Below are 25,851 nucleotides of genomic sequence, written 5' to 3'. Positions count from 1 at the left end.
TAGGGAGCATAATGAAGCAAATATTGCGTCAGCCAGAAAAATGATCGGATGGATTACAAGAACTTTCAATTCCAGGGATCCTATCACAATGGTTGTACTCTTGAAGTCACTTGTGTTGTCCCGTCTTGAGTACTGTTCAGTACTAACTTCTGCCTTCAGAGCAGGAGAGATTGCTGAAATATGGGAAATACAGAGAACGTATATGGCATGCATAGACGAGATAAAACACCTAAATTATTGGAATCGTCTCAAAGCTCTCCAAATGTACTCTCTAGAAAGGAGACAAGAGAAATACCAAATAATATACACATGGAAAATACTGGTGGGCCAGGTCCCAAATCTACACAGTAAAATAACAACGAACTGGAGTGAACGATATGGAAGAAAATGCAAGATTGAACCAGTGAAGAGCAGAGGTGCCATAGGCACAATCAGAGAGCACTGTATAAACATCAGAGGTCCGCGGTTGTTCAACGTCCTCCCAGTAACTATAAGAAATATTGCCGGAACAACCATGGACATCTTCAAGAGAAAACTGGACTGTTTTCTAAGAGAAGTTCCAGATCAGCTAAGCTGTGGTGGGTACGTGGCCCTGCGGGCCGCTCCAAGCAACAACCTGGTGAACGAAACTCTCACAAGTCGAGCCTGGCCTCGGACCGGGCTTGGGGAGTAGAAGAACTCCCAGAACCCCATCAAGCAGGTACCTAGCAGTGCTCACTAAGTTGTACTCACCTACTTGTATTCACCTAGCAGTGCTCACTAAGTTATACTCACCTATATGTACTCCTAGTTTTACATTTCAAAAGACATATATTTAATATATAAACATGAGCAAATAATAATAATATAAAATGGAACAAATAGTATTATGTAAGTTAATATATTAGCAATCTAACCCAAAAATTATAATCCAATCTTCGAGTAACTAAATGTTTTACGAATGTTTCATAAAGCTATGGAACAAAAATCACAATTTATATGTAATGTACATCAATTTAATATTTGAACAAGAAAAATGTATTTTTGTAATATATTAGTGTGAAACTAGTGTTAGAAAAATCATCATTTACCATATTATATAAATAAAAACTTTTATCATTCTTGGGTTAACGGTTGCTCATGTGCCTGTTGAACCACATGCAACTTGTCTTTTTCACAACCCTATTGAAATGTTTTTGGAGGTTGCCACAACGTTTTGTTTATGCTGGGTAGGGTGTTCAATATTTAGAACAACACTAGGCTATTTTAATATAAATGAGACTAGGTTGATCAATATTTAAATCAACACTAATCAATGGTAACATCCTACCTATAACGCAAGTTGGCCTCTAGCTACTAGAATATTTTGTAGTGGAGACAAAAGGCGATATATTTTAATTGGAGTTGTAGTTTATATGGTAAATATCTCTGCACTCAGAGAAATTATATACACAATTGTTGTTGGTAGCCTATCATTAACCTCTGGTGTTATTTTGGTAGTAATTATTTTATTAGTTACCGTTTACAAAATTAAACATCACAATATAGTAGGTAAACTCAGCAAAAACAAAGCTACAATTTGGATGTATTTAATTTATGTGGTAAAACTCCACAGATATAACACTCCATGAATATTTATTTATTTTTTATTTTTACATGCATGCATGCATATAAATACTAGAACAAAACAAACAGAACACAAACACAAATTACAAAATTACAAAGTACAAAATCAAAGAAAATACCGGCTTGAAGGGCTGACAACAAAACCCAAACATAATGCAATATAGTATAAAAAGAACAGTGAATACATGTCGTTCATATATAACACACAGGCAAGCACGCATACAATTACAATAAAATGAGAACAGACAAACAGATCACAAAATCACAAATTACAGTCACAAAAGTACAAATTATCAAATACACAAAACACTGGCCTGAAGGGCCGACAAGACAACCAACAATAAGCACATAAGTACAAGTACAAAGTACCCAACCCGCACCCAACAATCCAACTATTGAAACCCAACACAAAACAAGCTTACAGGCCCCAGAAACCACACGGAGAGGCACAAGTACATAACTACAATAAAATAAATATAACACAGAAACATAAGGAAAATCACTGCGCCAATTCATGACAAAGAGACCAAACAGAAGCAGAGCAACACAAGCAGCCCGAAGGGCAGCAACTACCCCACAACAAGCACAGATCACGCAAGAACCAGAAAAACAAACCTGGCCCACCCACACACAGGCACGCAACCGCACCCCACATCCACGCATACAAACGGACACAACACATAGCACACACACACAAAAAAAAACCACTTAAAGGGAGAAAACACCTCAATGGGAGGCGAATATTTCTCAGCAAAGTCATGCGGAGGATATGTCTGCTTATAGGCCTCCCATATTAAATACTCCCGGTCGGTAGGACAACGATTCCCCTGCCTCAGGGGGGGAGTGCATAAACTCAGGAATCGTCAGATCAGGCGAAAGTGGCAGCTCCTGGAGCTGGGTGGCAATAGTCGTATAAAGAGGTAAGGTAGAGCAAACCACCCCCTCCCTGGAAGTAGAAGACAAGAAAGAAGCGGATGTAGGCGACCAGGACGGCCCGGCCGCCTGATGCACAGAAGAAGATGATGGCCGCCGAGACGGCAACACCACACCAGACACCGCAGGAGATGCAGAAGAGACGGTCGGAGATGGGAGAAGCGGGAAAACTGCCGCCGATGAAACTTGCGACAAAGCTGGGGGCACGGAACCCCCAGAGCAAACCGTCTTCTTTAATACCACCACCAGGTCACCACGCTCACTAGCAGGAGGAACCAAAACCATCCGATGCAGTCAACGCACCAGAAGCAAGCTTCACAGGCACCACACCAGAAGAAACACCGACACTGGCAGCCACAGGCACATGGCTGTGCCTCCGCCACCACTGAAGAATGTGACACAACCGGAACCTCACCGCCATCGCTGGAAGATCCAGTCGTTGAAATCTCCCACATCAGCCCTGACAGAAGAAGAACGCCAGGAACGCTTGGGCTCTGGCCTCACATCATCAGATCCAAAGGCCAACCCAGAAACATGGGCATCACAAGCAGTGCGAACCAATTCTCTCCACAGGATGGCAGCATCCTCAACCACATGGGGTACCAGGCCAAGCACAATAGGAGGCCCTGTATCCATCCCAGCACCCAGCACAGCCGAGACACATGGCGAGGGTGCAGGGACATGTGCAGCAGGTGGAGAAGACGGAGACGACGTACATAGATCCACCGGAAGACCCACGGGACCATCAGGGACACCAACGGGAGCAGGCTACACATCTGAAGGCAAGACAACTCCTGCAAGAGAGGCCACCACAGCAGGAGATGCGTTGGGCGCCACAGGGGGGCCCTCAGCAGCCAATGGGATGGACACATCCCCACCCACTGAATCCTCCTCCACAGGGAGCAGTGGAAAATCCTCCTCACGGAAGAGGTTCACTGGGGCGACAGCAGCCTCAGAACACCCGGCAGCCTGATGCCCCAGCAGGCCACACCGAAAACATGTCTGTGGTTGACAGGAATAATACACTCGAACATAATATCCGAGGAGCCGAATGGAGGACAGAATGTCCACCCTCAGGCGCATCGCCAGGGTCCAAATGTTTGTATGCAAACCCTGGAACTTCCCTGAGGAAAGCTTGTGCAGCCTCACACTGACGACAGCATCAAACCTCCCGAAGTAACGCCACAAGAGGTCCTCGGAAAACTCCAAGGGCGCCCCATGAACACTCATGTACGTCAATGCACCACTCTGATCGGAAATCTCCACAGTGCCGACACCACCCGGCAGGGGCAGTGCTGGAGAAACGCCTGTACTCCGCGTCTCCCACAAATTTAACAATCACTCGATGAGCAGTAACCAGTTCAATACCGTAAATCACATCCACAGGGACAAGGAGCATGTCACACATTACAAGTTCAACCTCCGGATACCCGGCACGACCAGAAAATTCCAGGCCTACAAAGTGCACACGCACAACAGGGGGGAAGAAGTCCCCCCATCACAGAGAATCACCGATGATCACCCAAGCACCACTTGGCGAATGCATGGAGGGCAAAAACACCCACACCCCTCAACTAAAGCGGCAAGCCACCACCAACCGCCGGAGAGGTCAGGCGACACGTCCTCACTCCACGGTGGCAGTGTACCAATCACACTCCACGAATTTGGTGGATAAACTCCACAAAACTGCGGTGAGGCTAGGCTACTGACCAGTCTGTGACTGATGCTATGTGTTTAATATATCATTGATTTATTGCACTAGTTTATTTAATTTGATGGACCTGTGTGATCCATTATCATTAAGGAACAATCTAGGTTCGGAGGACTATAAATTATATTTCTGGTTCAAGAACCAATAATTTCATTATTTCTGTATATGATGAACCAGTTTAGCATTTCTGGTTCATCCAGTTTAAAGCACCATAAATTATGTGGGGAAATTTACTGGTGATTGATTTCATTATTAATTAAAAAAAAATTATTTAATTGTATTTAATACTTTTCTGCAGAGAGTATAACATATTTTGTAACTTATTTTCACCAGTAAACATCCATTAACACATTTTGGTGGGGTTATATTTAAACCTTACCATAATTAAGTGGTAGACTTAATTGTTATGCCCTGGGAGGCGCTTGCCTTAATAGCCTTCAACACCGCCTGGCGCAAAAAAATAAAAAATATTTTTCTTTGTTTATCGTCTTATAAAAGTATTCATTCGAGTTCCCTAATCACTGGAAAAAAAAATAAATTGTAGGTAACATATTTTGGCCACAATAGGGCAGGGAAGTTTGACAAAATTGAGGCGTTTACAGAGTAAGCGTCCTGTGGTGGATTACTCCACCCTGACAGGCGGGAGTTGCCACAAAGGTATATTATCTAATTATTTCAATATCTCAATTAATTTTTCTCACTTTTTTGCAGTAATATTATTCAATAGTGTGTAGTGTCATATTTATATAATAAAATGCGTGACCCAAATGTACTACTAATCTGGTATGGTGTCCAAACAACATAGTGGTCACCAATACCCCAGCAAGCAAACGATGTTACCTCAGTCACCAACATTCCTCATCCCACTATACTGTTTGTGCTGTTATTATGCTATATATACACAAACATTTTCTTTAAGTATCTACATGTTGCATTCACAATCATTGAACAACCAAGCTGGTATTACGACAAGGTGAAGATGTAGTGCTCATGGCTTACCAGTTGGTGCCTGAGGCTTATAGGCAGAAGTTCAGGAACCTGAAGAAGTCCTCGAAGCACACGTTCACCGAGTTTGCGACCATAAAGGAACGGCTTTTTCAGGAGTGGTGTGCTTCTCGGAAGGTGAAGACAAAAGAAGACCTCGAGCAGCTCAAACTGCTAGAGGACTTCAAAGACTGCCTATCAGGGGATCTGAAGACATACTTAGAGGAACAACAGGTGGAGACCTTAAGTGCAGCAGCCACTATGGCTGAAGAATACATCTTGACGCATAGGCCATCTGCTAGGTATGTCCCAAAGACCTACTCAAGATATTCGGCAAAACATAAACCAGAGGAGAAGACCGCCCCTCGTAGTGCCACCAAGTTAACCCAAGATAGTCCTAAGAGGTTTAGTCCAAAAAGGGACATAATGTGTTGGACCTGTGGAAAGAAAGGGCACATGGCTGCTAAGTGTCGTAGCAATATGGGTAACAATCCACATAGGGAAGTTATGCTGGTAAGTAGTATAGTACCACCGATGGCCACCCTAGAGAAGAGGAAAGAGTTGTTCGCCCCATATACTTCACAAGGGGATGTATCAAGTGACCACTCGGGTAAGCCCGTGGTAGTACTCAGAGACAGTGGAGCTGCCCAGTCTCTGATTTTGGAAAAGTCATTACCCGAAGGTGTATCAGTGAATGTGACACAGAAGGTAATCCTAGGCGGTTTTCCTTCCACATTGTACGTTGCCCCTTTGATAAAGGTATATCTAGAGTCCCAACACTTCAAAGGCGAGAGTGTAAGTTAGCTGTGGTGGACAGTCTTCCCATAGAAGGAATTGACGTTATTTTGGCCAATGACTGAGCCCTAGGTTTGTTTCCTAACTATCCCCTGGTCATGGAAGATCCAAGTCCAATTACGATAGTGCAAACAAGGTCTCAGGCTCAATTCCAGGTACCATCAGATTTAAATACTTTGTTTGACTCTCCTCCTATCCCACAGGTTACGAGTAGCCATTCACCTGACCCGCCCGTCCCGATGCCAGTTCCTGAATGCTGGACTAAAGCTAGTCTGCTAGAAGAGCAGAGGAAGGACCCTCAGGTACAAAAGTTGGCTAATACCATAGAGTCTCCTACGAAAGAAGGTTATCTGTACGTCTGGTCGAATGAAGTACTGTGTCGCAGGTGTCCACCGAAATACCCCCAGTCAACTGAGGTAGGAAAGCAGATAGTCGTCCCAGCCGTGTTCCAATCTAAGCTGTTAGAAACGGCTCATGCCGATAGATTTGTTGGACATGGTGGGGTCTCGAAAACCTTTCATCGACTAGCTAAGAGTTTCTACTGGCTGCACATGAAGAAGGACATACGTCGCTTCTGCAAAACCTGTCACGCATGCCAGATGGCAGGGAAAGCAAACCAGCCTGTCCCCAAAGCTCCTTTATGCCCTATCCCATCCATAGGTGAGCCCTTCGAGCACCTCATTCTGGATATAGTTGGCCCGCTTCCGCCTTCTACCTCAGGGGTGCAGTATTTGCTCACTATATTTAATCGGGTTAGTAGGTACCCAGAAGCGATCCCCCTTAAGACCATCACAGCTAAGGTCTTGGTGAAACATTTACTCTGGTTCGTCTCGTGATCTGGTCTCCCTAAGACCATTCAGACGGATCAGGAATCGAATATTATGTCTCGTTTGTTTCGCCAACAGATCGCCGACCTAGGAATCCAACATATTACCTCCAGTGCCTACCATCCCGAGTCGCAAGGAGCTTTGAAGCGTTTCCACCAGACGCTGAAGGGCATGCTTAGGAAGTTTTGCTATGACCAGCAGAGTTAGTGGGTTGAAGACCTACCCTACCTCCTATTTGCGGTAAGATCAGTACCTAATGAATCGCTAGGAATCTCCCCATTCGAAATGATTTATGGCCACTCTGTGAGAGGTCCCTTAGAAGTGGCACTAGACCTTGTGAACGACTGAACGAGGAGACCAACGTAGACGTTGTGGACTGGCTATCTACAAATAAAGGTAGGTTGTTCTCTGCTTGGGAGATGGCAAAGAAAACCTTAGAGAATACTCAGAAGATCACCAAGAGCAGGTACGATAAGAGCACCAAACAAAGGGATTTCCTGGTAGGGGATCTAGTTTTGGTATGTACTCGTACAGTGACTGGAAGTTTAAGTGCTAAATTTGTATGTCCTTACCAGGTCTTAAGAAAGGTTACTAGTCACAATTACCTTCTTAACACTCCAGACCGCAGAAAGAAGGAAACTTAGGTTCATGTCAACCAGATTAAAAAAATATGAGGGCCAAGATACACTCCCAATAACCACGGTGACAACTAAAGATGGCATTGAGGAGGATGAGAATGTACTAACTAATTCCGAGATTCTGTGCAATTTGCAGGCAAAATTGACGCATGTGAACGGAGGAGGTCAACCTTCATTGCTGAAAATGATCCGTAGATACAAGACAATCTTCAGAGATGTTCCAGGACTAACATGCCTGTCCTACAGCATGACGTTGTACTGGAGGAAGGAGTCCGGCCTATAAAGCAACACCCCTACCGACTCTATCCCCTGAAGAAAAAGGTGGTGGAAGATGAGGTGGAGTACATGTTGAAACACCATCTGATAGCCCCAAGCACGAGCCCATGGTCATCCCCGATGCTACTAGTGCCCAAACCTGGTAAGAAATACCGTTTCTGTATTGATTATCGCCAGGTGAATAAGGTCACAGTAGCTGATACCTATCCTCTCCCCAGAGTAGAGGAATGTCTCGATGCCATAGGCAAAGCTAGCTACCTGACGAAATTTGACCTATTTAAGGGCTATTGGCAAGTTCCCCTCACGGAGAGGGCCAAACCCATATCTGCGTTCGTGACTCCCGACGGCCTGTTTGAATGTCAGGTGATGCCGTTTGGGATGAAAAACGCAGCATCCACCTTCCAGAGGCTGATGGGTATTGTGTTGCGTGACGTAGAAAATACCTTGGTCTACATCGATGATGTATTAATATATGATGTTAATTGGCAGGACCATCTACGTCACATAGAGGACTTCTTCGAGGCCATACTCCAGTCAGGGTTGGTAGTCAACCTGCACAAATCTGAGTTTGCCAAAACTTCTGTCATCTTTTTAGGTCATAAGGTAGGAGGAGGATGGATTGCGCCAAAGGCCAGCAAAGTAGAGGCAATAGTCCAGTACCCTACACCAGCCACCAGGAAGGACATCTTGCGTTTCCTTGGTATAGCTGGTTTCTATCGTAAGTTTGTCCCTAATTTTTCATCCATAGCCGCCTCCCTGACAAATCTTTTGAGGATGGGTGTGAAACTGTCATGGGATGAACATTGCCAGGAAGCTTTTGAGAGCCTCAAGGCGATTCTAATCTCTTCTCCAATCCTCAGGTCCCCGAGTTATGAGGATAGATTTATCCTAACAGTCGAAGCTTCCGACTATGGCCTGGGGCCTGTATTATCTCAGTCAGATGAAAAAGGGGTGGAACATCCTGTAGCCTACCATTCTAAGAAGTTTACCCCCAGTCAGCTAAACTATTCCGTCATAGAGAAAGAGACGTTGGCTTTGATCAGTTCAGTCCAACACTATGAAGTGTATCTAACTAGTAATAGTCACCCTATCCTAGTACGAACTGACCACAACCTTCTAAAGTTTCTCGCCCAGTTTAAACAGAAGAATCTTCGACTCACCAGATGGAGTCTACATCTGCAACAATATCCCCTCCAGATTGAGCACATGAAAGGAGTGGATAATGTTGTAGCCGTTGCATTGTCTCGCATCTAAACAACTGATTAAATTGGTTTGTTTCCTTTATTGTTTTTAGAAACCCAAACCAATTTTTTTTGGTGGGGAGGTGTTACGAACCAAAATTCCTCACCAGAGCACGAAGCCGTGAAGTCCACGCCATCTGTGAGTCCGCTCTCGAAAATCCCACAACATGGTGCCAGGGTTAATGTAAAGAGTAAGTAACAGTATAAGTATAAATAACCGTACTTAATATCCCGTCAATGGACGCCAATGTCGGGGTGTCCCTCTCTCCCTTCAGACACCACCAAGTAGTATTAGCGATAACTGTTACTCACCGTAACCCTGCGGGTCTTCACTCAATCCTCACGACGCCACTGTTCGCCAGGAGATTATCCCAGTCGATCTCCAGCCGGCCTTATAGCCAAAGATGAGTGAGAACACAGTCAGCTCTCTCCCAACCGTGTGCCCACCCCGACAAGGGCTCTACAACTAACTGCAAGGTCGCCAACTGGTGTTTCCCGTGTCCAGTAACATGTCAGTGGTATCGTGGGATTGTGGTACTAGTGGCAGAGAGCTCACTCGTTAAAACTGGTCACAGGCAGGTATGTATTTCTATCACTCTCACTCTTTCCAACTGTTCTATAGCAACAAGATAGGGGAGGGATAATACAAACGCAAAGGTAGTTTTGTATTTTACTTAAAACACACAAGGTAGTATATCCATATCAACAACGAAGCAACAAGTACATGGCAGTAAATCACTCTCTCTTCATAAAACTGGAACTCATCAATACTCCCCCTCCTGTCATATTCAGCTGGGCAGCCCTCCTCACCGTGTGAACTCCTCTGTACTTGTTTCCTGGCGTTAAGCGCCTGTTTCTTTAAATTCGCAGTAATCACAATATTTGCAATCAACACAATATCTGCTATAATGGCAATAGAACGCAATGAGTCACTTCACTGGTCTCAAGCTCCATAAATCATTTCTACAGCAATAAACACAGTAATTCACTGTAAAGGCATTATGCACGGCAGATCATAATAATGATAATGAATGCAATTAACCACTGTACTGGCCTTAGACTCAGTAATTCCTTTCGAAGGCGATAACACAATAAATCACTGTACACATGAAAATGTTATTCAACACTCTAGCATATATATATATATATATATATATATATATATATATATATATATATATATATATATATATATATATATATATATATATATATATATATATTTATATATATATATATATCAATTCCTCAATATCAATAATAATAAGATAGTACTGGGCACACAGCCTAACACGAATAACTGGTACACTTATATATATATATATATATATATATATATATATATATATATATATATATATATATATATATATATATATATATTTATATATATATATATATATATATATATATATATATATATATATATATATATATATATATATATATATATATATATTCCCTGGCATAATTTATAATATTAATGTCACATGAAAGAAATCATCCGGGACACAGCAATCTCTTCAATAATCACCGGTGCTCCCACACACCACAAATATATTCTGTGAGAGCTTTATACAGCCTCACTCTTCACAACTGTGTCCTACCGTGACATAGACATTAGTGAGCCTTGCTCACGACATAGAAGATACTCTGGCTAAATATAGCTGACTAAAGGGGAATTGGGAGGGAAACTAGAATCACCTACTTCCACCTCACTAATGTGGACTCGCCCTCCGGTGATAGTCGAATTGCAGCTCCTGGTCCCGGCTCTCGACTCGTAGGGAACGTCCCCACACACACACTGATGCTCTCTCCAGGAACCCAATCAACATCCCAAAATAACGCGTCGTCTCCGTGCTCTGTCCTCTGCAGGCCCCGTGCTCCTCCACAACTTGAAGGGTTGGAGTCGGTCTCCTGGCCGTCGACTTCTCCTCGCCAGTACGTCTGCAGTCCTACTCTCGGCTGCAGTCGTCCTGATTCCAAATTAGTGTTCTTCTTCCGCTGTTTCCCGGTGGATTGGCCCAGCCGCTACGTCGTCACAAGACGGGTGAACTGTCTCAGACGTCACATACGTCACTGCACAGACTTCACTTCTTCTTGCCAAGCATCTGTCCCTGGAGCACTTGTTGCTCAATATTCCGTCAATTCCCTCTTCGGTCCAACACATGAATGAAGGAAGACCTCACAGCGTACTTGCATACTCCGGGTGACGCGTAAAATCCACGGGAGCGGGGTACAACTGTGAAACTGACAGGACTAACGTACGCACGTCCGACCTCGTCAACGTGTCGTATCCAACTGGTAGCGCGAGGGCGATCTCCGGACCCCCCTGCTCTCGTGACGTCATACTTGCCAGGGGCGTTTCTCATGGGCTCCCTGTGCCACGTCACTGTCCATGACCAATCTGGTGCCACTGACGTCATACAGTTTTGGCGGGAGAACGGAGGGACCGGCGCCATATTGGCGTCCAAAAGGGCCTAAACCAAAGGCCAAAATACTCTTCTTTCACCAATTTCTCGCCAACACGAGAACACTACACGTTCCCACATACGTCAAATTGTTGCCCACAACGTAGAGATCGCTCGGGTAAAGTGGATATGACTTTTACAGCTGGCGTGGGAGAAATATAAGGGGGGGAACACCGTCACAATGGACAATGCCATCTAGTGATGACAGGAGATGCCGGCAATAAGTGCTGGATGCCTGTCCTAGTCGGCTCGTGACGTAGCCGCTGCTGACCTCTGGTTGTGAGGAGGTGGTTCACCAGCTCACTTACAATAGTGCTCTTATGCCTGTGGGAGCCAGTACACTTGTTAAGTGCACTTGTTAAGTGGGCGGACTTAAGTTTTGTACCAGCAACCGAAACATCTAGTGTTTGGGCTCATGTGAGAGCCCCAGTCATCAGCAGTCCATAAATGTTACCCTGGCCGGGGTGGCATGTCTGTGGACAGTGCTAGAGCTGATAGCATCATCTCATTGTATGGCATGGAGCCAGACAACTTTGCGCGCGAACGCCTAGGCCGCAGGCGTGGGGTGAAACATGTGGGGTCCCACGCTCGCTGGCCACTTGAGTGGTTGTCATGGAGACAGCCGCCATCTTAGTAAACATCTTGAGCCGCCATGTTGGTCGGCCATCTTGGAGCTGCCCTAGGGGCTATGCTACACCGTCGCTGATTGGATGAGAGGGGTAGGCCGCTGTATGCCTTCCTCTCATTGGTTATTTCGAGAAGGACGCGGGAATAGCCGTTGTGTAGCATCATTCTGAACTCAGCCGCCACCTTGTCAAGACGTTCCTGTACTCAATTCGGCCAAATTGATGTATAGGGCGTGGTGGTGGCTGGACTACAACTGCTGATGCTTCCTGCTTCACCTACGACATCGGTCGTCACAGAATCCGGCCGAAGTCGTCGCTTGGAGGGGTTTAAGACATTATTGTATGCAGGGGGTAGAGGTACAGTGATCTGGGATCGTGGGGGAATGTGCATACGAGCAGCAACAGACTCGTAGATCCCATACCAGTGATGATTAGACTTGCTAGTGCTCTGTAGCAGTCGATGGGAACGGGGAAATTCGTGTCAGTGTTAAGGCAATTTCCCGTGTTTGTACTACGGTCAGGAACTACCGCCGCCTACGCCACCCGGAGCGAGCCAGCTACCTATAGCGGGGTGCCTGATGTATGGGAATGGTGTGTAAAGCCGGAAGTGTGAATGAGTAAGTACCTATGTGTGTATTTCGGTGATTAGTAGTCTCTAAAGCTTGAATTCGAGGTCAAGTGTTCCGTCACATTGTCACGCAGCACCTGTTCAGGTGGAGTGAATTGTGGGCGAGGAGATTAATCACCTGTGTTGTCATCTTGTCAGTCCAGAGGGACTTGGTGTACACAGACGTGCAGTGTGTGTGTGTGTGTGTGGGTACACACGGGGAACAGAATATACATAGTTTAACCAAGGACGGAGAGGATGTCCATGTAATAAATTCTTTTATTTCATTGTGGTAATCATTTTTGATCGTCCGTGGGACGGAGTGATATCATTTCCATGTGTGGTCTTGCAGGTGTGGAATTCCAACACTGAGCGCTCAGGTATGTGTAACGCCAGTGATTCCTGGCAATGATTATTGTGGAGTGTGCCACAGTGTGGCTTAAATTTCTTGTAGTGTTCCCAGGGCCGTGACAAGTGTGATTTATATAAATATATATATATTGTGGTTGCAGTATTAATTAACGTAATTTTGGTGAGGTTTGGTGAGTGACGAGGCCGTCTAGAGAGACCGCCCCCGCTCTGTCGAGTAACGTAACTCTCGAGTGTTTATCGGCATGCGTGACCGATAAATCACTCACCCATGTGATTTAAGGAGTGTGAGATTCTCCTTAGTGTTCCCAATAACGTTTGATAGCTGTAGGCTACATGTGTCAGCAATAATTATAATTATATATATATATAATCGTAGTGTCACGGTGCCCAGTGTTAATGTGTTATTTACTGTGTGGTGATTGTAATATAGTGACCTATGTTCTAGGGGTCATTTGCAGCAGTAAGTAAGTGTGTGCAGTATCCTAATATTTGGAAATTAGAGTACTTGCCGTGTGTGTTATTGCAAAGGGGTTGTTATTTGATGGTGATTGTTGCTAGTGTTGAGCAATCACCGTATGTGATTGCAGTTCAGTAAAACCATTGTGGGGCAGGGTTCTAGAGGGTTCATGTCCTGTAGGTTATTTTACTAGGTTCTGCAGTATTGTCATTGCAACCGGATTGTAACGTAAATCACTGTGATTTGTTAGTGTGATTTGTCATTGTTGTGGGTGAGCTCGGCTGTAGACGAGTACTTGGATACAAATATATTCTCCTGGTTATCTGGTAGGACATCGAAGTCCAGTATTCAGTGAGGTGATTGCGAGGCAATTAATATAACGTAACCAAGGGAACGCCCATTACTTTGAGAGAATTTGTTCTTTGACAATTTGAGTAACGTAGAATGCGTTTGGGTTAATTTACTTTCCTGCAAGCAGCTACGGTAGTCTCAAGGAGCCTAGCCATCAGCCAGATAAGAATTAGAGTATTGTCTGTCGTAATTAACGGTCAGTGGGCCGGGTAATTGACGTGTTTCAGGAAGTCAAAGTAATTAATCTCGATCCTTGTTTGATCGACTCACACGAAGGCTACATTGTTCCATTAACGTAACGTCGTTATCTGCCCGGAAGTACCGGCATTTGATTGACTCGTGAGAGGAGTAACGTCATTTAAGAATAACGTAAACGTGGGGCTAATTACTGTTATTAGTCGCCTGAATTGGTCTGAGTATGGAAGGCTCAGACGGAATTCGTACCTTAATGTAAATTGTTGAGCCAGTGTGAAAGGTTGCGTATTTTAATTGTTTAATTATTGATCTTGAGGATAGTAATTAATTACTCTAAAGGTAATCACGAGTGATTACCGTTCTCTTAGCACTTTGGACATTGCAAATCAGAGTTTACCATCGCTGAGTGATTAGTAACCGATTAACGTAAATTAACGTAACTAGTAAAGAGATTAATCAGCTGTCTGGAAGTACTGGGATTAATGGGATTTTCTCACTGAATGCTCGACGGGTAGAGTGTTGTTTGATTTCCGCGTTACTAGTGACAGTTGTAAGAGTTGTTAATTTAACGTAAATGTTACCTTGTTATTAACGTAAATGTTATTGTGTTATTAACGTAAATCAATTGTTATTGATTGTTGATCGTCCGTGGGACGGAGTGTTAACGTAAGGATTAATTTGTGGAAGGGTGCTGGAGTTGCCAGTGAACCCATTAGTTATTGTTGTCATTGAAAGACTACTGATTTGATTGCATTGCAACCGCTGTTGCAGGAGTAGACTGCACTGAGGCGTAGAACAGTTAGGAGGTTACTGGAGACGTGTTTCAGAACCTACTGTGTCATTTGTTGTAATTGTGATTATAGATCTGTTAGTTCTTGCTTGCTTGTTGATTCCTCTGTGGTCACGCTTATGTTCGAGTTAGTTCATTATGCAGTCCGAGGGGCTGGTGTCTAGCTGTCATTGATAGTGTCACAGGAAGGTTTTCGAGTAACGTCATTGACATTTCTTTTGTTTTGTTGTAGTAGTTAGTACTTTATTGAATAAACTAAGTTGTTATGGTTAACACTGTCTTTTCGTTACACCCCCACACATTATTATTGTTATGCAAATGTTCTTCACACTCGACTAAAATTGAGACTAATTTTCTGAGCTTTGGATCAAATATACGGCACCACACAACAATAAATTATTGTTGTGAGAGCCCGTGACCTACTCGTTAGATTCGCTTCGGCGATTGGCGAAGGTCGGCGGCCTAAGTGGGGGGGATTTCAATTTTCATTGGGGTCTCGGCGTTTGCTCGCGCCTAGTCAATTGTTCATACATGGTCCCAAAGTGAGGAATGAGCTGGTTACTACACTGGTGTGTTAGCTAAGCAAGTCCTTCCTCAGGCGACCAAGTTGAATATCACGACGGGAATAAAGGTTAAAGAATAAAGAAAGTTCTTAGAAATTTTCCGAGCTAAAATTCCTTATACCAATTTCAATTTATTCCAAAACTTCTCACAAGTTAAAAACAAAAACTCTCACAGCGTGGCGCCCAACGTGGGGCCGTAGACTTTTGATTCATAATCAGAAAAGTGAGATTCATCAAGTTGAGAAACCTATGAAAGGTGTGCAGAACATTGCAGAACAATATTGCTGTGGGTGTGTATGTAGTCGGTTAGCAGGATTAGGTACACACGCACCACACACACAGAATGGATGAGGATTATAGAAAGAAGTACGTATATCTGTATGTGACTAAGTATGGCGTGCTGCCAAAGGATAGAAACAGTCGTACAGATGAGGAATGTAGGCGGTATGTTGAGGACCATAATGCCTATGTACGGCGTCTATGTCTAGAAAGAGCAAACAGAAGTGATCTAGGGGACAAGGGAGTTCCCCTAGCCGACCGTGGTATAGTCGGTATGTCAGGGGGTGTGGGATTGAGTCCACCCCAGGAGAAGGAAGGGGAGTCGCGACCCCAGCCTAGGCTAAGGACTGATTCCTTGGGCCACAGAAACGTTTCGTTAGAAGTAGTCAATCAGATACCAGAACAACCTCTCAGGAGGGGGACTGAACAACCCCAGGAGGAAATTACTTTAGAGTACCTAGCAGCTCAAGCTGATGCTATGAAACTGCAAAGAGAGGATAAGGCCAAATTTGTGGCTTACATGTGGAATGCCCACCACGAGAGATTGACTAGATTGGAAATTGCAAGAGTGCAATCCGAGGCAAGGACGGGGAGTCAAGCCCCTCCTGCCGCGCCAAGCTCAGAGGTACAGGCGCTGGAAGTAGAGATACCTCCTCTATTGCCAAGAGAGGAGAAGATCGATCCTAGGGATGCATACCTAGATCGATGTGTGACGAAGGTTGAAAGGTTTACTCAAGCTCCAAGTAAGGGAGCCAAACCTAAAGAAAGTAAGTCTAAGGGACACCAACAGAAACCCAAGGTTAAGGGACCCAGGTGCTTCACATGCAACATGGCAGGTCACCGAGCAGCTAAGTGCCCGAGCAACACTAGGCTTAAGACTAAGAAGGTGACCAAGGTGCACGTTACAGGCATGAGTACCGTGGGAGGTGATGCCCTAAGACACACACTCGAGTTAACTAGAGGAAGAGTTAATGGGCAATGGACGAGTGTCTTTCGAGACCGGGGTGCTACAGTTAACATGGTCAGGAACAGTTTGGTTGAGCCTGAGAGCAGAACAGGTCGAACCCTCCATGTCCAGTACCCAGATGGCACTGGTAAGGACATGGAAGAAGTGTCCGTGTTGGTAGATACCCCATATATCAAAGGTAAGATCAAAGCTGCGCTAAGTAGAAAGGCAGTGTATGGACTTTTGATAGGTAATACTCCTGGTATAGAGAACCAGGTGGGTCTGTCCTGTGGAAATGACCCAGAGGAAACAGGAACAGGTGAGAGGAAGGTTAAACCCGCTGGCGTTGACACCAAGCGTCAGCCGGCCGGTCGAGCAGAGATCACCGCCGCTCAGACAGAAGAGGCGCAGCAGGTGAAAGGAAACCGGAGCCATCCTCCTCTCCCTATTGCACAGAAAACGAGAACTGATTCAGAGGGACTCAGATGGGTCTCACCAGCTGACGGCGATGTCACACGGCCGCCAGCTGAGGAAGTCAAGGTCGCCTCTTATCAGGCGAAAGATCAGGTGCATGAGGTAAAAGGAAAAATGAGCAATTTTCCCTCTTTCATTTCACAGAAAACGGAGGTGAGCCCAGTGAGACGGGTGTGGCCCGGATCAGGTGATCCCGCCACAACCTGTCGACCAGCCCGACCCGCGAGGGTTAACACCACTCAGGAGAGTAAACGTCTGCTTGATGTTACCAGTGGTGAGGCTAAGGTAGCTGTGGTTCCCACAAGTGAAGTGGATATTCTGGACCAATCTTTCAGGCTGTTGGAAGATCGTTCAGACAAACGAACGGTCGCGGAGAGATTGAAGAACGAGCAGGTCAGTGACCAAGTGCTCAGTGAGGGGCGAGGTTTGACAGCTGCTGAAGAGGCCTCAGCCCAGTCAACTCAGTCGGTAGAGCAACCCGGTCTGAGACTGACAGGCAGACAGGAAGAAAGACCCTGTCACCGGGAAGTCAAGACAGTCTGCTAACTGTCGGGATTGTGTCGGTAGGGTAGGGAAGGTGTTGAGTCTACTTCATTGGTAAGTCCATCCCAGTGTGCTACCTATTGTGTCCAGTATGACACAGACCTGTGGGGCGAGAGTGTGAAGGGACTGAGGAAGGGAAGCTGCGAGGCGTCGAGCCGGCTTAACCTGGACCCAGAACCTGAGCACGACCGCACTATGGTCAGGAAGTACCACCCTGGACGAGCCAGTGACGTCACATCTTGTCCCGCCAGCCACCGACGTCAACAGAAAACAGATGAATCACCACCACCACCCAGCCGCCGCGCACTTAATTAAGAGCCAAGTGTAAGTGGCTGGTGATTTTAAGATGAAATTTTCCTCCGGGAAATTTTATCTTTTTGGTGGGGAGTTATGTGAGGAGGTGGTTCACCAGCTCACTTACAATAGTGCTCTTATGCCTGTGGGAGCCAGTACACTTGTTAAGTGCACTTGTTAAGTGGGCGGACTTAAGTTTTGTACCAGCAACCGAAACATCTAGTGTTTGGGCTCATGTGAGAGCCCCAGTCATCAGCAGTCCATAAATGTTACCCTGGCCGGGGTGGCATGTCTGTGGACAGTGCTAGAGCTGATAGCATCATCTCATTGTATGGCATGGAGCCAGACAACTTTGCGCGCGAACGCCTAGGCCGCAGGCGTGGGGTGAAACATGTGGGGTCCCACGCTCGCTGGCCACTTGAGTGGTTGTCATGGAGACAGCCGCCATCTTAGTAAACATCTTGAGCCGCCATGTTGGTCGGCCATCTTGGAGCTGCCCTAGGGGCTATGCTACACCGTCGCTGATTGGATGAGAGGGGTAGGCCGCTGTATGCCTTCCTCTCATTGGTTATTTCGAGAAGGACGCGGGAATAGCCGTTGTGTAGCATCATTCTGAACTCAGCCGCCACCTTGTCAAGACGTTCCTGTACTCAATTCGGCCAAATTGATGTATAGGGCGTCGTGGTGGCTGGACTACAACTGCTGATGCTTCCTGCTTCACCTACGACATCGGTCGTCACAGAATCCGGCCGAAGTCGTCGCTTGGAGGGGTTTAAGACATTATTGTATGCAGGGGGTAGAGGTACAGTGATCTGGGATCGTGGGGGAATGTGCATACGAGCAGCAACAGACTCGTAGATCCCATACCAGTGATGATTAGACTTGCTAGTGCTCTGTAGCAGTCGATGGGAACGGGGAAATTCGTGTCAGTGTTAAGGCAATTTCCCGTGTTTGTACTACGGTCAGGAACTACCGCCGCCTACGCCACCCGGAGCGAGCCAGCCACCTATAGCGGGGTGCCTGATGTATGGGAATGGTGTGTAAAGCCGGAAGTGTGAATGAGTAAGTACCTATGTGTGTATTTCGGTGATTAGTAGTCTCTAAAGCTTGAATTCGAGGTCAAGTGTTCCGTCACATTGTCACGCAGCACCTGTTCAGGTGGAGTGAATTGTGGGCGAGGAGATTAATCACCTGTGTTGTCATCTTGTCAGTCCAGAGGGACTTGGTGTACACAGACGTGCAGTGTGTGTGTGTGTGTGTGGGTACACACGGGGAACAGAATATACATAGTTTAACCAAGGACGGAGAGGATGTCCATGTAATAAATTCTTTTATTTCATTGTGGTAATCATTTTTGATCGTCCGTGGGACGGAGTGATATCATTTCCATGTGTGGTCTTGCAGGTGTGGAATTCCAACACTGAGCGCTCAGGTATGTGTAACGCCAGTGATTCCTGGCAATGATTATTGTGGAGTGTGCCACAGTGTGGCTTAAATTTCTTGTAGTGTTCCCAGGGCCGTGACAAGTGTGATTTATATAAATATATATATATATTGTGGTTGCAGTATTAATTAACGTAATTTTGGTGAGGTTTGGTGAGTGACGAGGCCGTCTAGAGAGACCGCCCCCGCTCTGTCGAGTAACGTAACTCTCGAGTGTTTATCGGCATGCGTGACCGATAAATCACTCACCCATGTGATTTAAGGAGTGTGAGATTCTCCTTAGTGTTCCCAATAACGTTTGATAGCTGTAGGCTACATGTGTCAGCAATAATTATAATTATATATATATATAATCGTAGTGTCACGGTGCCCAGTGTTAATGTGTTATTTACTGTGTGGTGATTGTAATATAGTGACCTATGTTCTAGGGGTCATTTGCAGCAGTAAGTAAGTGTGTGCAGTATCCTAATATTTGGAAATTAGAGTACTTGCCGTGTGTGTTATTGCAAAGGGGGTTGTTATTTGATGGTGATTGTTGCTAGTGTTGAGCAATCACCGTATGTGATTGCAGTTCAGTAAAACCATTGTGGGGCAGGGTTCTAGAGGGTTCATGTCCTGTAGGTTATTTTACTAGGTTCTGCAGTATTGTCATTGCAACCGGATTGTAACGTAAATCACTGTGATTTGTTAGTGTGATTTGTCATTGTTGTGGGTGAGCTCGGCTGTAGACGAGTACTTGGATACAAATATATTCTCCTGGTTATCTGGTAGGACATCGAAGTCCAGTATTCAGTGAGGTGATTGCGAGGCAATTAATATAACGTAACCAAGGGAACGCCCATTGCTTTGAGAGAATTTGTTCTTTGACAATTTGAGTAACGTAGAATGCGTTTGGGTTAATTTACTTTCCTGCAAGCAGCTACGGTAGTCTCAAGGAGCCTAGCCATCAGCCAGATAAGAATTAGAGTATTGTCTGTCGTAATTAACGGTCAGTGGGCCGGGTAATTGACGTGTTTCAGGAAGTCAAAGTAATTAATCTCGATCCTTGTTTGATCGACTCACACGAAGGCTACATTGTTCCATTAACGTAACGTCGTTATCTGCCCGGAAGTACCGGCATTTGATTGACTCGTGAGAGGAGTAACGTCATTTAAGAATAACGTAAACGTGGGGCTAATTACTGTTATTAGTCGCCTGAATTGGTCTGAGTATGGAAGGCTCAGACGGAATTCGTACCTTAATGTAAATTGCTGAGCCAGTGTGAAAGGTTGCGTATTTTAATTGTTTAATTATTGATCTTGAGGATAGTAATTAATTACTCTAAAGGTAATCACGAGTGATTACCGTTCTCTTAGCACTTTGGACATTGCAAATCAGAGTTTACCATCGCTGATTGATTAGTAACCGATTAACGTAAATTAACGTAACTAGTAAAGAGATTAATCAGCTGTCTGGAAGTACAGGGATTAATGGGATTTTCTCACTGAATGCTCGACGGGTAGAGTGTTGTTTGATTTCCGCGTTACTAGTGACAGTTGTAAGAGTTGTTAATTTAACGTAAATGTTACCTTGTTATTAACGTAAATGTTATTGTGTTATTAACGTAAATCAATTGTTATTGATTGTTGATCGTCCGTGGGACGGAGTGTTAACGTAAGGATTAATTTGTGGAAGGGTGCTGGAGTTGCCAGTGAACCCATTAGTTATTGTTGTCATTGAAAGACTACTGATTTGATTGCATTGCAACCGCTGTTGCAGGAGTAGACTGCACTGAGGCGTAGAACAGTTAGGAGGTTACTGGAGACGTGTTTCAGAACCTACTGTGTCATTTGTTGTAATTGTGATTATAGATCTGTTAGTTCTTGCTTGCTTGTTGATTCCTCTGTGGTCACGCTTATGTTCGAGTTAGTTCATTATGCAGTCCGAGGGGCTGGTGTCTAGCTGTCATTGATAGTGTCACAGGAAGGATTTCGAGTAACGTCATTGACATTTCTTTTGTTTTGTTGTAGTAGTTAGTACTTTATTGAATAAACTAAGTTGTTATGGTTAACACTGTCTTTTCGTTACACCCCCACACATTATTATTGTTATGCAAATGTTCTTCACACTCGACTAAAATTGAGACTAATTTTCTGAGCTTTGGATCAAATATACGGCACCACACAACAATAAATTATTGTTGTGAGAGCCCGTGACCTACTCGTTAGATTCGCTTCGGCGATTGGCGAAGGTCGGCGGCCTAAGTGGGGGGGATTTCAATTTTCATTGGGGTCTCGGCGTTTGCTCGCGCCTAATCAATTGTTCATACATGGTCCCAAAGTGAGGAATGAGCTGGTTACTACATTGGTGTGTTAGCTAAGCAAGTCCTTCCTCAGGCGACCTAGTTGAATATCACGACAGGAATAAAGGTTAAAGAATAAAGAAAGTTCTTAGAAATTTTCCGAGCTAAAATTCCTTATACCAATTTCAATTTATTCCAAAACTTCTCAGAAGTTAAAAACAAAAACTCTCACACTGGTAAGGTGGCGCCTAGACAGTGAACGCCATCTATGGAGCGAATAGGTGGACGTTTGTGTCTAAGCTAGTAAGTGATGTTTCCTAGTGATCCCATGTAGTGTCCCCAGTACTGATGACGTGTCTGCTTTCAGAGTCAACCTAGGACGGCTGTGAGGTACGTTGAATCAGTCTACCCAAGGCAGCTAAGGTCTCTTCACCAGTCTGCTTTGTAGAAGCTGTGAGCCACCCCCAGACGAGCTCTGCTGAGTGTGTGATTGCCTGCCTGAGGAGAGGCAGTAACGGGATTCGCCGTATCCAGGGCTGGCTGGTGGAAGAGACCACCCACTGCGGTGCCGACCGAGGAGATTGACCAGTGAATCACACGAGGCTCCTGCCTAGGGCTCACAACCCTAGTATTAGTCATGGAGTAGCCTAACAGCGAGGCTGACTAGTACCTGCCAGCTACAGGCAGGATTGTGGTTGTAGGCCATCACGACGAGGCACCCAGTGGGATTGTAATTTGGCTGGCATGTGGCCAGGGTAGATTCATCGTGGGTTCTGGGCCAGGGAAGAGGAAACCAGGAAAGGCTACCCAGAGTGAGCATCGCCAAAAGACGAAGATATAAATACTGTGTAGTAATAATTCCTTTTTGTGACTTTAATTTACAAATGGTGGTGGGAAAGGAATATATATAATTAAGTATTCTTGTGTATTTAATGTATCTTCCCCGTTGATTTTACTTGCGTTACGGAGCTCACCCCTTGAAAGCCTCTACTAACTTGGGGCTGGATACCCAAAAAACTAATACCATCAGAAAAGAACCTGGTTGCGTCCCAGTAGGGCCGTAACAGGATGACTTGTTCTGGGTCCTCCTGGGTCATATGTGTTGCGATGTTTGTCTATGTATATTTGTGTGTGGTTGTTGCTTGGCTGCCGTGTGTGTGTGTGTTTTCCCGGTGCCTGCAGGTTCCGGGGGGTCTCTGTGTGTGTGGTATGGGAGTTTCTACCTGGTTCCTGCGTGACCCTGTGCTTTGTTTTCTGTTTGGCCTTTTGGTTTGCGTTGGCCTGTGCTCCCTGTATAGGGGGTAGCGTTCTACTGTCTTGTGTAGATGTTGTGTGTTGCTGTTTGTTGATGTTTGTCACTGTTTACATGGTATATTTGTGTTATTGTTTTGGGTGTGGCTGTATTTTGTATTATTTATGTTATTTATTTCTTGTATTTCTTTGTGTTGTTCTATTTTTGTTATGTATCCAGTGCCTGATTCGGGGTTTTGTGTTTTGTAAAAAAAAAATTAACTTTTGGTTCTAGTTATGTATGTTTAGTCTGTTTTTCATGTGTTCATGATTTCTTACCTTGTTATGTTTCTACTGTATTGTTCGTGTGCGTGTGTACATTTTGGACATTGGTTTTATTTTATAAAAAAAAAATTAATGGCCACAGAAAACTGCATGACAAGTGACACAGCTGCTAGCAGACGACAGCCTCACTCCCTCCCTCACTAACACCACCCTCACCAAAATGGATCCTCCCAGCATACTCCTTTTGCTGTTATTACAATATTAATGTGACCACACGTGAGCTGTGTGGCCACATTAACATGGTAGTCATCCAGTGGAACATTCCCTGGCGGTGAGGTCACATTAACATGGTAGTCATCCAGTGGAACATTCCCTGGCTGTGTGGTCTCATTAACGTGGTAGTCATCCAGTAGAACAATCCCTGGCTTTGTGGTCACATTATCATGGTAGTCATCCAGTGGAACATTCCCTGGCTGTGTGGTCTCATTAACGTGATAGTCATGCAGTGGAACATTCCCTGGCTGTGTGGTCACATTAACGTGGTAGTCATCTAGTGGAACACATGACCAGTTAACTTCTTTGACGCAAATGGTATTGCTATCATTATAATACACCGTATTACATGTATACTCGATAAATACATGTTTGAGAGGTGTTGGATCAAGATGAACATTACCCGGAATGTGTTAAGCTGATCACTATGGTGATCATACATCTTATGTTCCTGTGTTCTTGTAATACTATTCTTTGCTTATTTATAATAGTATTACTCTAGTACTATAACAGAAGAAGCCATTGGAATGGCTTTCTGTGACATGCTTTGATATTTTAAAGGTAATTTAAAGCGTTGTTTAATGTCCTGAACTCATAAATAAAAATTTATATTTTGTCTTTGGTTTTATATATTTGTTCCTTCAGTAACAAAGGATGTTACTGATGTTTGCAATAATGTTTGTTCCTGTCGTGTTGGTCCTGGTGACGATAATCGACCTTGAAGCTTGGCTGGATGTTAGAGCAATTGTTATCATGTTTAAACACTTCTTGCTTTCTTGTGAGATATTCCTTAATAACATGTTTAGTTCTTCTTGGTTAGTGGTCATTACAGTGTCACCATCAGGGTCTTCGAGGATGTTGCCTAGTGATGCACCTATATATTAATGATCTTATTAGCACTGTAAGCTTGCGACAATGTATATTACAGTCCAAAATTACGTTTATGCTAATTAGCAAAATACCGAAATGTGATGAATATTTCTCCAGTGTGTTTTGTGACTGGGATCTATTTCCTTGTTGTAAGATTTGTATTCTGACTTAGAACACTACACAAAAACTATATATGCTGTTTTAAAGAAATGAGACACTATTTACACTTAGCTAAAGCATATCCTCCCTTAATATGCTATGGTACAGTAAGAAGGTTTGGCCCACAGTTACTGATAACTCCAGTTTAGGTCACAGTTATAATGAAGGACTTACGGATAATATCAGCCTGGCCTGTAATTGGTAAGAAAGTAGCAGCTAACCAGCTCTTCCACTTCAGTTTGCAACCCATAAGTTCCAGGAATGTGCTCCTTTATGTTTCATCCTTATTACCCACCTAGGTGTGATTACGGAGGTTGAGCTTAGGCTCTTTGGTCCCTCCTCTCAACCGTCAATCAACAAGTTAACAGGTTCCAGAGCCTATTGGGCTCCATCATATGTAAATTTGAAACTATGTATGGAATCCGCCTTTACCACATCACCACCTAATGTATTTTAGTATTTAACTACTATGTCACTAAAAATGTTCTTTCTAATGTCTCTATGGTTCATTAAGGTACTAAATTTTCACCTGTATCTGCTAGTGCGTGTACCCCTTGTGTGTCTTTATTTACCCTTTCAATTCCTCTGAGAGATCATGTCTGTGGTTATGTGGTGATCATGTCTCCCCTATCTTTTCTGTCTTCTACTGAAGTGAGATTTAGTTCCAGTAACCTCTCCTATTAGATCATACCCCTCATCTTGTGTACTAGTCTGGTGGCTAACCTCATACCCATCTCCAATTTAGTGTTGTGCTTGATGTAATCTCCTGCATGGTTCCATAAGTCAGGTATATTGAACAATCCATAAATGTAGTCTATTTTATGTTCCCTTTAATATAGTGAATGTTGTGTCTGTAAAAGTATCAGCAAAAGTGAGATGTATTATATATCATTAAAGTGTAACATTTTTTTTTACTATATAAGAATATTTATACCAAAAAAATTGTAGCTTTTATTGAATCTACTTCTCTTGTTTCTTTATTTCCTTTTGAAACCAGTACATTTCCAACTTCGGTAACTTACAATCATCTTCGGTTTTCCTTATCAATAACATTGTTGGAAATTATTTTAAATATCTGTTATATTAACGAAATTATACGTAAATTTGTGTAAATTTAGTCCGCCGCCGATTGTGACATCCTTTTATCTAGGCTCCGGCGTGAGTCTCGGGGGGGGGGGGGGGGTCCTTAGCTAGACCCGTGAGGCAACACTCACCAATATTATTACTTATTTGTGCTCCCAAACCCAAGGAACACTAAATTATTTGTTTCCTCGATTTTCTGTACTCTACATTTTTTAAAATTTAAGATAATAATAAAATACAAAATATTTA

The 25,851-nt window shown here is 44.2% G+C and overlaps 1 protein-coding gene across 1 annotated transcript; it reads left to right on the top strand.

Moving 5' to 3' along the window:
• The first annotated feature begins 5,239 nt into the window (after nucleotides 1-5,239).
• On the top strand, nucleotides 5,240-7,688 carry LOC138356135 (uncharacterized). Its single transcript, XM_069311881.1, has 4 exons — nucleotides 5,240-6,028; nucleotides 6,232-6,780; nucleotides 6,934-7,057; nucleotides 7,630-7,688. Exons 1-4 carry the CDS (start codon nucleotides 5,240-5,242, stop codon nucleotides 7,686-7,688), a joined length of 1,521 nt encoding a protein of 506 aa, XP_069167982.1.
• The last annotated feature ends 18,163 nt before the right edge of the window (nucleotides 7,689-25,851 follow it).

This window comes from Procambarus clarkii, chromosome 70 (assembly GCF_040958095.1).
Source record: "Procambarus clarkii isolate CNS0578487 chromosome 70, FALCON_Pclarkii_2.0, whole genome shotgun sequence".
Lineage (NCBI taxonomy): Eukaryota > Metazoa > Arthropoda > Malacostraca > Decapoda > Cambaridae > Procambarus > Procambarus clarkii.
The sequence above is the reverse complement of the archived record's forward strand: the minus strand, read 5'-3'. Positions and strand labels throughout refer to the sequence as shown.

What these genes read in the sequence shown, in the direction of transcription:
- LOC138356135 (XM_069311881.1), top strand. Translation starts at nt 5,240, where the DNA reads ATGGCTTACCAGTTGGTGCCTGAGGCTTATAGGCAGAAGTTCAGGAAC. An exon ending in AACACTTCAAAGGCGAGAGT is followed by an intron (nt 6,029 to 6,231) that starts GTAAGTTAGCTG and finishes CCTATCCCACAG; the next exon opens with GTTACGAGTAGCCATTCACC. An exon ending in GTTTTGCTATGACCAGCAGA is followed by an intron (nt 7,058 to 7,629) that starts GTTAGTGGGTTG and finishes TGCAATTTGCAG; the next exon opens with GCAAAATTGACGCATGTGAA.